Here is a 14,854-nt window from a genome sequence, read left to right on the forward strand (position 1 = left end):
CAGCAGAATAATACAAAGGGCAAAAAGGAAGGAAACTTTTCTGTCTACAGGCACAACCTTGTGTGTGTGTGTGTGTGTGTGTGTGTGTGTGTGTGTGTGTGTGTGTGTGTGTGTGTGTGTGTGTGTGTGTGTGTGTGTGTGTTTTATAACTCTACTTACAAGGAATCTTCTTCCTCCTCCGCTAGCACAGGACCTGTGATAGAAACACATTCCGTCAAATCTAATGCTTTTTAAATGGTATAGATTGATAAACTGATTTTTATTTAAAAAACCAATACTATAGGTATTCACAATAAACCTTATAAAATGAAATGATCATTATTATACAAACACATGTTACTTTATAATGTTTCTATATTTAACAATCAGGGATGTTCAGACATCACTTACTTGTCTCTGATTCAATGCTCCTGTAAAAAATAAGGAAAAGCAACAATTAAAACACAGTGTGTGTGTGTGTGTGTGTGTGTGTGTGTGTGTGTGTGTGTGTGTGTGTGTGTGTGTGTGTGTGTGTGTGTGTGTGTGTGTGTGTGTGTGTGCGTGCGTGCGTGCGTGCGTGCGTGCGTGCGTGCGTGCGTGCGTGCGTGCGTGCGTGTACAGCAGATGTGCAGTTCGTGCTTCATGCCTACCTGGGAGCAGGTTCTGCAGGTTTTGGTGCATGGAAAAATGTGGCCAATTTCTGAAGTGCTTCATGTCTTGCTCTAATGAAAAATGAATAATAAAAGAGTCAAATACTATTCGATATACATTGAAGTGTATATGTGTAAGAGAGAATCAGGTAAACTCACTTGTCATGTGTGCCCTCTGCGCTGATGTCACTTTGACTGTGTTGGTGGTTTATGCTTAGATCTCTGTTTCCTAATAAAATGAAAAAGACAAATACAGGCGAGAACTTTACGACACATACCTATTGCATTAATGATATCATAAGCACACGGGTACTGAAGACACTAAACCTTGGAGTCATTGTAACACACTTTAATTACTAACATCTTCCTGTGAACTCAAACAACCTGCTCTTCTGCTGATTTTGTAATTCAGCTTTTAAAGTATGCTAACAACTGAGACTTCTGTGAGCCTTTCAATGATGATTAGTACAGAAGGGAGTGGGATTCCAGTAGCTTGACAAAAAGTCATGATGACATGATAAAGACTCATGTTTGTAATATCGCTTCTCTATTGTATCTGCACACTTATATCAAGATAGGAGATACCATATGAGAAACATAAGTGTCACACTGTGTGGTACATAACCCAACCAGTCACACATTGCCTTACATCATCACTCATTGTTAAGTATAAACAGTAAGCTAGGAACACAATGTGTTGAGGAAAGTCCTGTTTTAAATGTCTTACCCATATCTGGCATTGAGAGTGTCCTGTTGTGGCCCCTGCAGAGGAAACAGATTGACAAGACAAGGCATTGATGATAAGAAAACAACGCATAGCCAGCGATGACTTATCAGAGATCAGTGTCAATGGTGCTGATAGGTCTCTATCTCAAGATGTAATATCAATCAAAAGCATAATGTAGATCCATCCTGACTTACATTGGAGTCAGTGGATCTGCGGTATCAGGAGGAGGGGAGATGGGTTCTTCTTCGTCACCGGTCCACTCCTCACTGTCATCTGTGACTGCACACAACGTCAACATCAGACTGATGCAGAATAAGATCAACAAAGTTTCCATGAATAAGAACAGCAAGATACTTACAGCTTTCCGCTGACAATGGATAGCGGTTTGAGACCCTGAGAAAAAGAGAGAAATACAGCTATAAATAATCATCCAACAGTGTGAGGAAGAATGAGTGAGGGAGTGTGCCCTCCTACCTGCTCCCCGAGCTGGTAACCTCCTCCTCTGAGACCACAATGTTGTTGTTCTTGCCCCTGCGAGAGATGGCCGCCTTCTTTCCGAGCTCCAGCATCTCCTTGATGTCCAGCTCCACATGATCCACGGCAACATATCCGTCTGTAACAAACACACACAGGGTTAGCGTCGTGATACACAATCAAGGAATGTGATTGGTTGTTTGTTTGTTGATCATTTCTGTGTGTGCATTTTCATTTGATCAATATAAATCAGGGGTGTCAAACTCAAATACACAGTTGGTCAAAATGAAACAATCGGTACTAGTCAAGGGCCGGAGCGGTCGTATTCATTTCTTATGGCTCTATCTGCAGCTTTTCCCAGAGTCATGTCTTATGATTACATTTTTCCACAGGCCAAAAAACAGCTTCAAAAAAACAATTTCCCTCAAAGAAAAAAGCAAACATGCTCTGTTGTCACAAGAACAAAAGTGCAGAAGGAAACATCCATAGAAACTCAGTGTGCTGCTCTGTGATGCTGCTAGTTTTAGCCAGATACTTGGCATCTCATCTTGGTTGCAAGTTCATTAATGTTTGGGCTCAGGCTCTGAGCCGAGGAAACCCTCAGGATTGAGTGAAGGTGTGCGTGCAATATACCGGCGGGCCAGATCTAATAGTAATTAAAAATGATCCTGCGGGCTGAAATTAAATCCACGAAGGGCCTGATTTGGCCCCCGGGCCTTGAGTTTGACGCATGGGATCTAGATCGACAGAATTAGCTGTGCTTGGTTTGTTTTAAATCATTTTAATTCGATTTTAATTATGTAGCATATAGCCCCGGAGCATTGAATCTAATTTTCTACTTTTTTTTTGTTCTTATTGTCTGTAGTGTATAGACATCGTATCAATTCCCAATATCAAAATGTGCAAGTAGTGGGCCAGCCTGTAATCTATTGATTTAGTCCCACAATACAGCATTTTAAGTTTTCTGTGCGAACACTTTTGTAAAGTTATTATGTTATTCTCTGACTTTCCATTAATCCATTTGTTCCTCCTTTTACCCTTTAGCTGAACAAAATGCTGATGATAACACATGGCTTTAATTAAAAACTCACAGTTGTTGCTGCTGTCCCTGGCCAGCCATTTCCCTTTGGGACAGTTGGTTGTACTGATGATGCTGATGATGTCCCCACTGTTGGCGGCCAGATCATTTTTACGTCCCTTGGTCGCCACGGTTACAGTTGCTTCGTAGATGGCGTCCTCCTGTCCTGTGATCTAACAAATACAGCGGCAGGTTAACACAACACCTCACATACGTGTATATGCAAACAAACTACAGAGACTTTCTACAGAGAATGTAAACAAAATCAAACTTTTTAATGGATCTTTTTCACAGCAGATATATTGACATGATCCAGAAGGAAAAGCACAAGTGTAGTTATTATTATTTTAACATTAACTGTTTCCCACTTCGAGGGACTGACTTAATGGTGCACTGAGCCATAGTTAATGTTTCCAATTCCACCTGTGCTTTTCCTGTTATGACAAGTCAAAGTGTTTGCAGTAAAAAAATAAAGGGATTTCATACTTAATGATATTAACTTCCTTCCACCATGTGAAATGGATGGTTTCCAAAATAATGACAGTTTGAATTTAAACCTGCAATAACTGCTTTTTTTGTTCAATATTTGCTCTTATTTTAACTTTGTTTTCAGAGGCAAATATCTGGTCCATTAGCTGCTCAATGCTCCACTATGTAACTATAGTAACATTCAAGAATGAGTTAGATAGTTTCTTTCTGTACTGCTAGTTCTAACTAAAATGTATCCATTTGTCTTTGTCTGCTCAGAACCATTTGTTTTAAAGGTCCCATGTCATGCTTTTCTGGTTATTACCCGTCCCCTTCTGTGTTATGAAGGTTTTTATGCATGTAAACGGTCTGCAGAGTCACAAACCCTCAAAGTACACCCTGTAGCGAGTAACACAGAAAATACCTCCCCAAAACGCCTCGTTGGAGATACGTCATTGTCCATTTGATTCTTCCGGGTACGCATGATGTCAACCGTACCCGGAACGAAATGGACCAATCCGTGGAGCCGTTACGTTACGTCCGCGGAGCCGTTACGTTAAGCCCCCGCTGATTGGTCCAAATTGACCAATCCACGGACTTCCTCACACACACACTCAGTGCAGGCAGCTCTGCTGATCTCTCCTCCCTGGCTGATAACAGACAGTTGGGATCGTGGCGAAATTCTCTCTGCAGACCCATTCTCACAGCGTTTATCAACCTTTTTCTTACTCAATATCAAGCCACACTTATCGTTTTTACTTTGGCTGTGACTTTGTGTGTGCTCAGGATGAGTTTCGCTGTGTATCGCTAAACAAGGAAACAACACCACCACGGAGCTTAGCACGATTCACAACGTCCCGACCAATCAGAGCACACTGTTCTCACAGGGAGGGTGGGGGCTGGAGCTACTGGAGCTACAACGAGCCGTTAAAGGCAGAGAGTGAAATTCTGTGAATTTTGTAGTTTACAGAGATGCTGTATGAGAAACCAATGTGAGTTTGGAAAATTGCACAATATAAATCTATTCTAGTAGACCTCAACAATGGAATTATGATCAGTGGAAATGGCCATGACATGGGAGCTTTCGAATGTATGCAGGACCCACTGGATCCTGAAGAAAGTTATTTTGTGAATATGGTAACAGTACATTGCATAATAAATAACAGACTATTGTCTGTCGTAAAAAACAATGTTTAGACATTCCATTTGAGCCTGCTCATGGTGCTCAGCACGGCTCTTCCACCAGAAGGAATGAATCCCGACAGGTTTGTATGCCAAGACACATACCCCACCCTCCCCCGCCGCTCGTACACCTGCCATACCTCCCTGCTCCGTCAAAACAACAGCACTCACTTTGAATTTCTTCTTCATCTCATTCTCCTTCTTTTCCTTTTCTTTCTGCTCTTTCTTTTCCTTTTCTTGTTTCTCCTTTAGCTCCTTCTTCTCCTTCTCCAGTCGCTGCTTCTCTTTCTTTTTCAGCTCTTTCTCATCCGGCCCTTCTGCGGCAGCTTTCTTTTCGCTCCTGCAGAGGAGAGAATGAGTTATATCAGCGTGTTTGAAAGGGACCCCTTGCAGGATATTTAAATGGCAGAGGAGATTATGAGGGAAACAAAGGCAGGTCAAACTCTTATTTCTAACATCGTCTGGGGGGTATTCGATATGGAAAATGAACTGGGTCAAAAAAGAATATGGCCTTACCTGCCGAACCTGCCCGGTTTGATTTTCTCTACATTCTGTCAAAAAAAAAGAAAAAGAGATAAGGCTTTATTTAACTTGCATTGAATATCCAACAGATAAGCATGACTTATCTCACGTCTTTTTTATTTTAAAAGTGACTTCAGAAGGTGGCAAGCAAATTCTCACAAAAGCTACTTACTATTTCTTGTTGAGCCTCAGCATATGGATCTGTGATAAATAAAGAGGTTCACAATCATAAGTCAACGTTGATAACAAGCAATGAGCTGGACTATTTTTAAGATAAAATCACACTTTTTTTAGTATTTATTTAAAAAATGTTGGTATACTCCATCTTTAGAATAGGGGGATTTAGTTCAATGTCACACTTCATGCATGCATGCATCATATAGCAAAACATATGAACTTTCAGTATATGTTTATTTGATAAAGGGATGTATATGTCTTATCAAAGCTATATGACCGATGCAATTATATCTGGTGTTCCGAATATCTTATTACTAATATGATAACTGAAAAGACTGCTCACTCTTTGGGGGTCCTTTGCGTTTCTTTCCACCGTCACTCTTTGCTTTATTTTTGCCTGAAGACGTAGTGATGTCCTCGTAGACATTTTCTGTGCTCTCATACACATCGTTGAGAGATTCAGCAGGAATCCTGAAAAGAGAAAGGCTAAGTTCTCAGAGACAAACAAGTATTTTTGAAACAGAGAGCACGGGGTCACTTTTGCACTTTTTGCATATCATGTATTTTGTTTTTGCTATGTTTGTAAAATGTAATTTTCGTAAAGGTTTTATGTGAGGGACTGCGGATGGAAATGAGCTCAAAGCTAAATCTTACACTGTTACGCTTGACACATTTGAATGTTTTAAGTGTTCATTACTGTGCATTGTCCCTGCCAAATAAACGATTAAATAAAAAATAAAAATGACTCGTGTCTTACCCTGGAGCTTCCTGAAGGACTGGGAAGGAAAATCCTGATAGTCGATTATCTGGATGATCGTCTACAAACGTTGGAGATGCATGCAGCTCAGCTTCAGGTGGAGTCGCCCCGTTACCGTATAACTCCGGCAGGTTCTGTTGATCTGGAGTCTCTGGACCGGTGTAATCCCCATCCCCCCACTCTGGCACCTGCAGCTCTGGAGGATAAGCATCTGAGGTCACATCATCAAACTCTGGGATGTCTGTGGGGTCAGCCTCGGAGAATTCAGGAGGAGCAGGGGTCTCTGTAGATAAGATGATATAATCAACTTGTTAGGCGTGGTGTATGAGTTTGATTTCACAATGTAAGGGTAACAATGCTGACCATTACCTTCCAGAGGAGGAGGAGGGATGAATTCCCTCAGGTTGACACGGGGAGGTCTGTGGGGTTTCTCTGGAGCAACTCCCAGAGACTCGGGGTCTGGGAGGAGCCGTTTGGGGGGAGGAGGGGGAACCACCAACAGCTCTGGGACAGGGTCCGATCCCTCCTCAGTGATACCTTCCAATGCTGGAGAGGCTTGCCCTGCAAAGAACATGACCCCATGTTAATACATGATCACGATTATTAATGTACCATGTATGACTCATTTGTCAGAGATTTCTGGGTTTCCCAACGTATTAAAAGTGTATCTGCATTTCAGGATCAGCATTTAAAAACAATGAATTGAAAGGGTGGAATAGGCAAGAGAAAGTGGAATAACTTATGTTGTTGTTTGGAGAAAAAAACAGTTAAACACTTCACAGAAGTCATTGAACTAGGCCAGAGCAGAGCTAATGAAAAAACACATAGCAGACCTTACTTTAAAAATCTCTGTGTAACTTTACCTTTTAAGAAACATAATTGATTTTAAATATATTTCTTTAAATCCAAAGAACTTAATATGGCACTAGTCCTAGAAAGGTGCAATTGTATTTAATTTAACAATTTCTTCTCATTATAATGGAAACATTTTCCTTAAAATGTTATCACTTTGTATTACAAATAGGTGTTTTGAAAATAAAAAGGCAATCATTTAGACTCAAAAAGGTTTTCCCACTGAGAGTTAGCATAGATACAAGTGTATTACTTTACTATAAGTGACAACAGATAGGGAAATAGTTAACAGCATGAGATTTTTTTAATTGATACATGCAGCGACATGCACAATTAATACGCTCTGTGTTAATGAAGCCACTGTGAACAGAGCAGCAGACTCCGCATTATGCAATGCCAGTTCAACTCTTTCACAATGATGGACTCCTGACATCACTCCTCCTCTCCTTCATAGCTGACATACCTGTGTGCTCTGCCCTGTCTGCTGCTCAGTTGTCGCTGACGCAATGGAGGAATGTTCTGTGTGTGTGTGTGTGTGTGTGTGTGTGTGTGTGTGTGTGTGTGTTTGAATTTTGAAAGTTACTTCTCCAAAGGTATCCTAAAGCATAAATCATACTATACATACCAGCTTTTCTGTATAGCTGAGACACTACACAAAGTAAAGATGTCATGTAGTTGACAGTAGGCCTACTCCCTGATGATTAGATATTCTTCTGAGTCATTCATTTACAGTTTAAAACCCAAAGAAACACTCCATAAGAAAATAATACAAAGAGGAAAACAACTCTAGAGTAAATTGTGTAGACTTACTGGGGTCCAAGCCGTTGAGCTTTCCCTCATAATCAATGGGCGGTAGACCTGGGAGGGAAATGGTGGGACTTGGTGGACGCTCTTCAGAAGGTGGGGTGATGGAGTATGATGTGGTGGGGTTTGTCGGTTGGCTAAAATCAGATGTACACATTAGAAAACCACTAAATAGCATGAATCAGCTGAACATTTGGTCATACCCTCCATCACTTGAACATTGTTTCAAATGTGGTTTCAATTATGTTTCGGCACAGAAAAAGTTGTTTTGTTTACCCAATCTTCTTGCGTGCCTTCTCCAGCGCATTGAAGATCCTCTGGTCAACCGGAGACATCTTTCTCGCTGGGCTCATATCCTCCGCCCTGGAGAGGGCAGAGATGACCGAGATGGGTCGCTCAGCTTTGGGAGACGACGGAATGGATGGAGGGTCTGTTCCAGGAGGACGAGGAGGAGGCGTCTCCACTGCAGATATATTTACAGCCTCTACACAAGCCTCAGCAGCAATCTCAGGCTCAGGAAGTGATGGAGGAGGAGTGGGGGCCACTGGAGAAGGAATAGAGATGGCAAGACTGGGTGGGGGGGTTGGGGAATCGCTGGGTGGATTGGGAATGACTCCATTCTGACTAGCAGGCCTGGAAATGTGCACTGCAGGAGTCTCGATCTCAAGAGGAGTTTCAATCTCTAAGTTTGGCACTTGGAGATCTGGGATATCAGGAACAAAGGTAGGAGGGGGGGTCAATTCAGGAGGGGCAGGGATAGTGGAGGGCGGGGTTATTTCCATTACAGCAGCTGAGTCCGGTAAGATAGGGATGTTTCGTAGGGCCCTTGGGGCAGAAATGTCAGGTGCTACAACACCATAGTCAACATGTACTGGGATAAGTGGCGCTGGTCCAGTAATGCCTAAGGTGGGAGAGTCTAAGATCTGATCTTCAGGGACCTCCGCTGAATTTCTTTTTGTTGACTTCATGAAATCCAGGATGCCCCTCTTCTTTGACACTGTGCCTGTAGGTGGGGGTGCGGCTGGCACCAGCTCAGCAGTTTTCCCCTTAGATGCTCCAGGGAGCTGCGGGAGCTTCTTCACTTTCTTCGGTTTCAGATCCTCTGAAATCTCTTCAAGCTTATCTTTGCTTCCTTTCATTGTCTTATCTTTCGCTTTTTTCAGCTTCACTTCAGTCTTGTCTTTTCCCTTAGAGATGAGGGGCGTTTTGCTCTGCTTCTTATCGTCTTTGAAGATCACTTTGGGGGCATTAACTGTTTTCCCATCGAGGGTCTGGTTGATGGAGGTCAGAAGGGAGGGGCGTGCTCCTGCAGGGAGGAAGTGAGAGGGACTCGTGGGAGGGGGGACACTTTTAGGTTTGTCTGGGAGGGCAGGTCTGCTCTTCGGTTCCTTAAGAATAAGTTGTTCCTCCTGAAACTTGGCCATCAGGGCCTTAAAGTCCAGCGTGTCCTCCTGGTGAAAGGACCAAACAATGTAAAGCTGATGTACAATACTACACTCAGGCAAATACAGAAAGTATGTTATCACAAAAAATCAGTCACTTGTTATGAAAGATAGTGCGGTGCTTAGCTAAAATGAAGATTGAAATCATGGCCATGTTTTACCCTTCACATAACAATGATTGCTTTTTTTTTTACTCATTAGCATATCTACAACTATTTCAAGTATGGGGGTTTCAACAAACACATAGGAGGCCCGTATTTATATAATAAATAGACAATTAGTCTACTGTACTAACACTAACTCAGTCAAAGCTTACTATGCTGTCATTATGACAGGAAGAAAGATTACACCTGTTAACACAATATAAATTATAACAATAGTATTGCAAATATTATCATTATGATAACATAAAGCAAAGTTAAAAACACTTTGCGTAATGTTTGATATTAAAGGGCCACATACCTGATCCATTGTGTCTAAATGTCCACCGAAACGAACAAATTCCTTCTTAGTATAGTAAGTTAACTCCAGTGAGTTCCTTCATCAGCTTCTCATTATATGTCCAAAGAAATCACACAGTTAACAGTTTTAACGCTTTATAAATCCTGTGCCAACTCAGTGCGTCTCTGCTCCGTGCTGATCGAGACTGTTGTGCGTCCCTTGCGCACAGGAGATGGTTTCGGGGCAGGAATGAGGTTGAGTAGGAATACTGACACTCATCTTCACAAAACAGCCCGTCTCGTCAAACGGGTCTTGGCCCCGGTTGAGCATTTAGAGCAGCGCAATGACTCTCAACAGCTAGGATTGTTTTTTTTATCCTTCAGGAATGTTGCCTGGCAGGCACGGTGTTACGCGCAAATGTGAGTCACTGTCATGAAACCTCGCGCCTGGAGTTGTTTTCTTAAAACTGTTTAATATCCACTGTGATTTTGCCAATACAGTACATCCTGAATCCTAACAATAGGCAGTGTGTTTGCTCCTGTGGGAAGATGTTGTCCATCGGTGATCTATAGCATTAGATGCATGTTGTCTGCAGCTGAAATGTAATCTTGAAAGTTAACATAAAGAAAAAAGGAAGCAAAAGAGGCTTGTCAACATTCCAGGTTTATTACATAGATTAGTATTTAGGTAAGCATTTGTAAAAACGGCCTCAGAGCCTTCATAACACAGTTTAAAGGATATTACTGCCAACCTGAGCTTTCGTTGAAAGGTGTTACAGTGAATCAGCAGCTCAAGAGCTTAGACCTCATGTAAAAACATTTTTGTCGTTGTATTGCTGTCTGTGTAGAAACAATCTTAAACACTATAGAAACTGCAGATTAGACGAACCTTAAAAGGGGCAGATCATCCAATAACCAATATACATGTACACATTTACACTTACCCTTGGTTGTATCCAGTTATGCAGATGTTTCCAATTGTAGCTATCTGCTAATATTTTAATCCAATAAAAAATGTTGGCAACACAATAAGACAATGACGTGAACGGAATCTCATGTGTGGACAGCTTTCATAGAAGAAAATGTTTACAAAGAAAACAGCCGACAGTGAGATATGTGGATTATCCAGTAACTGGGACAAGGTATTTGGAAGACATTGTTGTCATTCTAATTTTTGTGTGGAAAAATATCACAGATAAGTGTCTTTAGTGGGTCTTCTAGTTTGAATTTCTCCTGAATACAATTATTGAATCAACGAGTGTGTTAAAGTTGCCTTGATGTGTTTTTCCCTTTTCCACAGGGAGGAGGGTAGAGGCAAAATAAGAGGAAGAGGTCTTTGTTCTGTAGTGGCTTGCTAATAAAGCTTATGACAGCTTGCATTAGAGGCTGCCAGTGTAGCAGAATGTGACAGGCCATTAAAGCCATGTTAAATTACAGCAAAATACTGTGGCACTTGCTTTACACTAACTAAAGACTCACTGGGGGTCACCTCTGCCAGGCACACACCATTAGGCTCACTTTCTCTTTCACACGCACACACACAACCTCATTACAACAGAGACACATATATAGACATATCAGTCATTTGGGATGTGTTTATTTGTAACAGTAATACATGGTGGAATACATAAATCAAGAGAGAACCAAAAAATCATCTAAAAACCCACTGTAGAATGTCATATTCATAAAGATAAAAATAATGTGTCAATTTACATTAAGAAACTGTTAGCTGAGGTAAAGTTAAAATAGGTCTAGAAATGTTATGTACTCAAACAGCAACGTTTCCCTTTTTATTCAACTCCTCTGCTCATCTTCTAGTTGTCAAATTTGAAAGTTAATCAACATCATAGTCCAAAAGAGTTCTCAGTGACATGGGGACTCTGGCCATAAAATAGGGAGTCATTGGCATCAAAGTTGATGTAGTTGTAGCAGAGGAAGCTGCCATCCACACACAGACGCTGGGACAGCAGCAGTTTGGCACCTGACCAGCAGACAGACAGATGGGCGGAGCATCACCGTATCTCAAAGACTATAGAGGGGGAATGGGATGGAGGAGCAGACTACGTTACAGTGAGTGACACTATGTCCTCTGCAACATAGAGAGTGTGAGGTACAGAAACACATACATAGGCCATTGGTGACATAAACTGCAGAAGCTGATCGGCTATCAGTGTGAGGTGGTGGGACTCGAAAAGACAGATACGAGCAGGGTTTGCAGCTGGAAACAGGATTAGTAAGTGAGGTTAAGACAAAGACCAACAACATCCATGCACAAAATCAAAACAACATTAGAGGATTACAAAACATAGTGGGAAAACAGGAAAATAAAACATATGTTGGTATTGCTTGGGTTAACGTTGAGAGTTTGCATAACTGAAGCCTTCCTATTTTATGGCACAGAAGTCCATTGGACAAAATGGTTGTTGTTATCATTATTTACAAAATGAGTTTGGCAAACCAACGATCCGATGCCTTAAAGCCATGTTGACTCTATAACTCCTATAGAGCTGACCCCAGCGGCTTGATTGACTTATAAAATAAAAATTCAATTTTTTAATTTCTTCTTTTTTTAATCAGTATTGTACAAAAGCTATAGAGAATGAACAGTTCGATCACAGAATCTGTTGCAACACTTCCTTCTCAGCGTCCATTCCTCAGATTGTTAGAGAGGGTGAGAGATGACTGCATGTGTGTGTGTGTGTGTGTGTGTGTGTGTGTGTGTGTGTGTGTGTGTGTGTGTGTGTGTGTGTGTGTGTGTGTACTGGTTATTGGGAAAGAAAGTGTATAAGGCTGTGTTTGTCACAGTTTCTCTTCCTGTCTGATTGGGGTTTGGATTTCTCTTGTTACGCACTGCATGAAATTGCTGTTATAATTTGAACTTGAAGAGTATTTATTGAAAAACAATAAACCAACATATCAAAGGAAAATGTGTTTGTCCTAAATGCTTTGTCAATTTCACACCCGTCATCACAGAGGATTATATAGGTGTTTTTCACCCTTAGATGTTGACAAACAACAAAAATGACCTCAGGTGATCATCACACCACTTTGTCTTTCTATAACACTTGGTATTCATCAGCTTCAGGGAAAGTCGTAGAAGAAAGGCGGTAAGATAAAAGTCACACCTGCTACACATCCGCTCCGTAAAAATTAAAGAAAGAAAATAAAGTTTATGGATTGTGCTTCCCTCCAGAATGTGCAACTGTGAACAATACATAGCAACTGGTCTTTGTTTGTTTTAGATTTCCCTCCATGGTTATCGGTGCCATTAAAGATAATTATACACAATATCTTTAAAGCTCAGCATTTAAATACTATGACATGAGTTACATATGCACTTCTATAATCCATAATGATATTTAACAACACTAACAGGGGTACATAGAAGTAGAAAAGATACTCATGTACAAAAAAAACAACAATAATACAAAAACACATGGAAGAACTGACTAGCCCAGTATTAAGTAAAAAAAGAACTATGTATGTAATACGTAAGTTTATATATGTAATTTATTCATTTGTATGTCTACAAGCTATACTTCCATTTACTCCTTTGCTACCAACACTGTAAACCGGTAACAAGTGTATTGGACACTAACTAACTAGATTATCCTGAGGAACAACCTGACTAGTGATTTCTCGGAATGTGAATGAAAATGAGAAGTAAACTAATCTGCCTGTTCTCACTGCCTGTGTCTGCTGTCACACTGTTTCCTTAAACTGGTCTGAGAATAATCTACATGTTCCATCGTCTTCCCCTTATTTACACCACCATTTGTTTTTGGTTATTTGCACATGACGTGTGAACATTTTCAAACGCATGAGGTGTTTGAAAAATGTTGTACTTCTTTTTCCTGGGATCAGCAGCTCATATTGGTCCACTTTTTCAAAATCATACAGAGCCACCAGGTCCCTCTGCTTTCACACGGAGAGCTTAAAAAAAAGTTTGAGGAGACGGTGTATCGCTTGTTGAGAAATCTCCTTATCTCGATCCTCTTCATCATCATACTGATCCATAAATGCCGTCACCAGGTAAACGAGGTCACAGTCAGGAAGATGAAGACACCGTCACAGTATTGGGTGACTGACACGGGTCACAGTGTGCACAATAACAGTATGGACACATTTTTGTCTTGTTTTTCTTCTGCCTGGCTGCTCTTTGTCCTGCTGTTACAAACAGAAAAACAATGTGTCAGTAAGTGAAGTGCACAGTGATGTCATGTAGTGACGAGAGAGTCCAGGAGATTTATTCTTACCTTGTTTATGAGAATTATTCCACTGTCAGGTCAGCATACATGTCAGGAGGAGGTAAAATGATCATGTCAGGATGATCAAAATCTAACGTTTCAGGCCTGTAAGAAAAACACATTTTAAATTATTCAACATGCCCAAACACAACCCAGAAACTTACAGTTCAGTGTGAGGTGCTGCAATGTGGGTTACTGTGCCAGCAGGAAAAAACGAGGGTCAAATCTGTATGACTATGAATATAACTCCTTGTAAAAAGTCCAGTACATGGAATCAACTCATTATCCTACCAGACACAACACAACTACTGTCAACAAAACAACAAACAAAGAATGTCATGCTCAGCAGAATAATACAAAGGGCAAAAAGGAAGGAAACTTTTCTGTCTACAGGTTGCACAACCTTAACTTTGTCCTGTGTGTGTGTGTGTGTGTGTGTGTGTGTGTGTGTGTGTGTGTGTGTGTGTGTGTGTGTGTGTGTGTGTGTGTGTGTGTGTGTGTGATAGGAGTATGTAAGCTGATTGTTGTGTGTGTATTTGGGTGTGAGTAGCTCCCAGAGAGTCTGTTTCTGCATAGTGATCCAGCAGACACTCACAAGAATTTGGAGACATTGCCCAAACCAACGATCCAATCAGAAGCAGTGATCCTAGTAACGGGCCTCTGTGATAGGCTCGTTAGAGTCCAGCTCCTCCTGCAGGATCCACTCGCTTCAGGTGCACATTCTGTCCATTAAATGAAAGATGATCATTCTAATCCTGATGAGCGAGCGTGTGTGTGTGTGTGTGTGTGTGTGTGTGTGTGTGTGTGTGTGTGTGTGTGTGTGTGTGTGTGTGTGTGTGTGTGTGTGAGACAGCGAGGCACTGCTTGATTCAGTCTCTCCTTGACAGCACAGTCTCTGGCCAGACACAGGAGGCAGAGGGAGGAGTGTAAGAGCAAACACAGAGAAGAGGAGGGAGGGAAAGAAGGAAGAAGGGAGCTAGGGGAGGAGCAGGTTATGTCTGTAAGGCTGTGTGTGAGTCGCCACAGGGAGGGGAGAGGAGAGGAGAAGACAGCGC

General features: G+C 41.4%; 1 protein-coding gene and 1 long non-coding RNA gene across 2 annotated transcripts; both read right to left on the bottom strand.

Moving 5' to 3' along the window:
• Positions 1-159: 159 nt before the first annotated feature.
• On the bottom strand, positions 160-9,788 carry LOC104957205 (FYN-binding protein-like; the record flags this gene model as incomplete). The annotated part of the gene is made up of 18 exons (XM_010784811.1): positions 9,575-9,788; positions 7,947-9,121; positions 7,677-7,807; positions 6,384-6,575; positions 6,015-6,297; positions 5,601-5,728; positions 5,253-5,281; positions 5,075-5,109; positions 4,730-4,898; positions 2,922-3,081; positions 1,831-1,969; positions 1,715-1,749; positions 1,551-1,635; positions 1,357-1,391; positions 789-858; positions 630-701; positions 391-410; positions 160-193 (listed from the first exon to the last, which is right to left on the bottom strand). Coding segments are annotated over exons 1-18 (2,801 nt in total), but the record flags the coding sequence as incomplete, so codon positions are not given.
• A 1,344-nt stretch (positions 9,789-11,132) lies between these two features.
• Positions 11,133-13,929, bottom strand: LOC104957203 (uncharacterized). Its single transcript, XR_799645.1, has 2 exons — positions 13,809-13,929; positions 11,133-13,719 (listed from the first exon to the last, which is right to left on the bottom strand). It is a non-coding gene; the product is annotated as an uncharacterized lncRNA (long non-coding RNA).
• Between the last annotated feature and the right edge of the window lie 925 nt (positions 13,930-14,854).

The sequence above is a fragment of the Notothenia coriiceps genome, unplaced genomic scaffold (assembly GCF_000735185.1).
Source record: "Notothenia coriiceps isolate Sejong01 unplaced genomic scaffold, NC01 NC01_scaffold00026533, whole genome shotgun sequence".
NCBI classification, from domain to species: domain Eukaryota; kingdom Metazoa; phylum Chordata; class Actinopteri; order Perciformes; family Nototheniidae; genus Notothenia; species Notothenia coriiceps.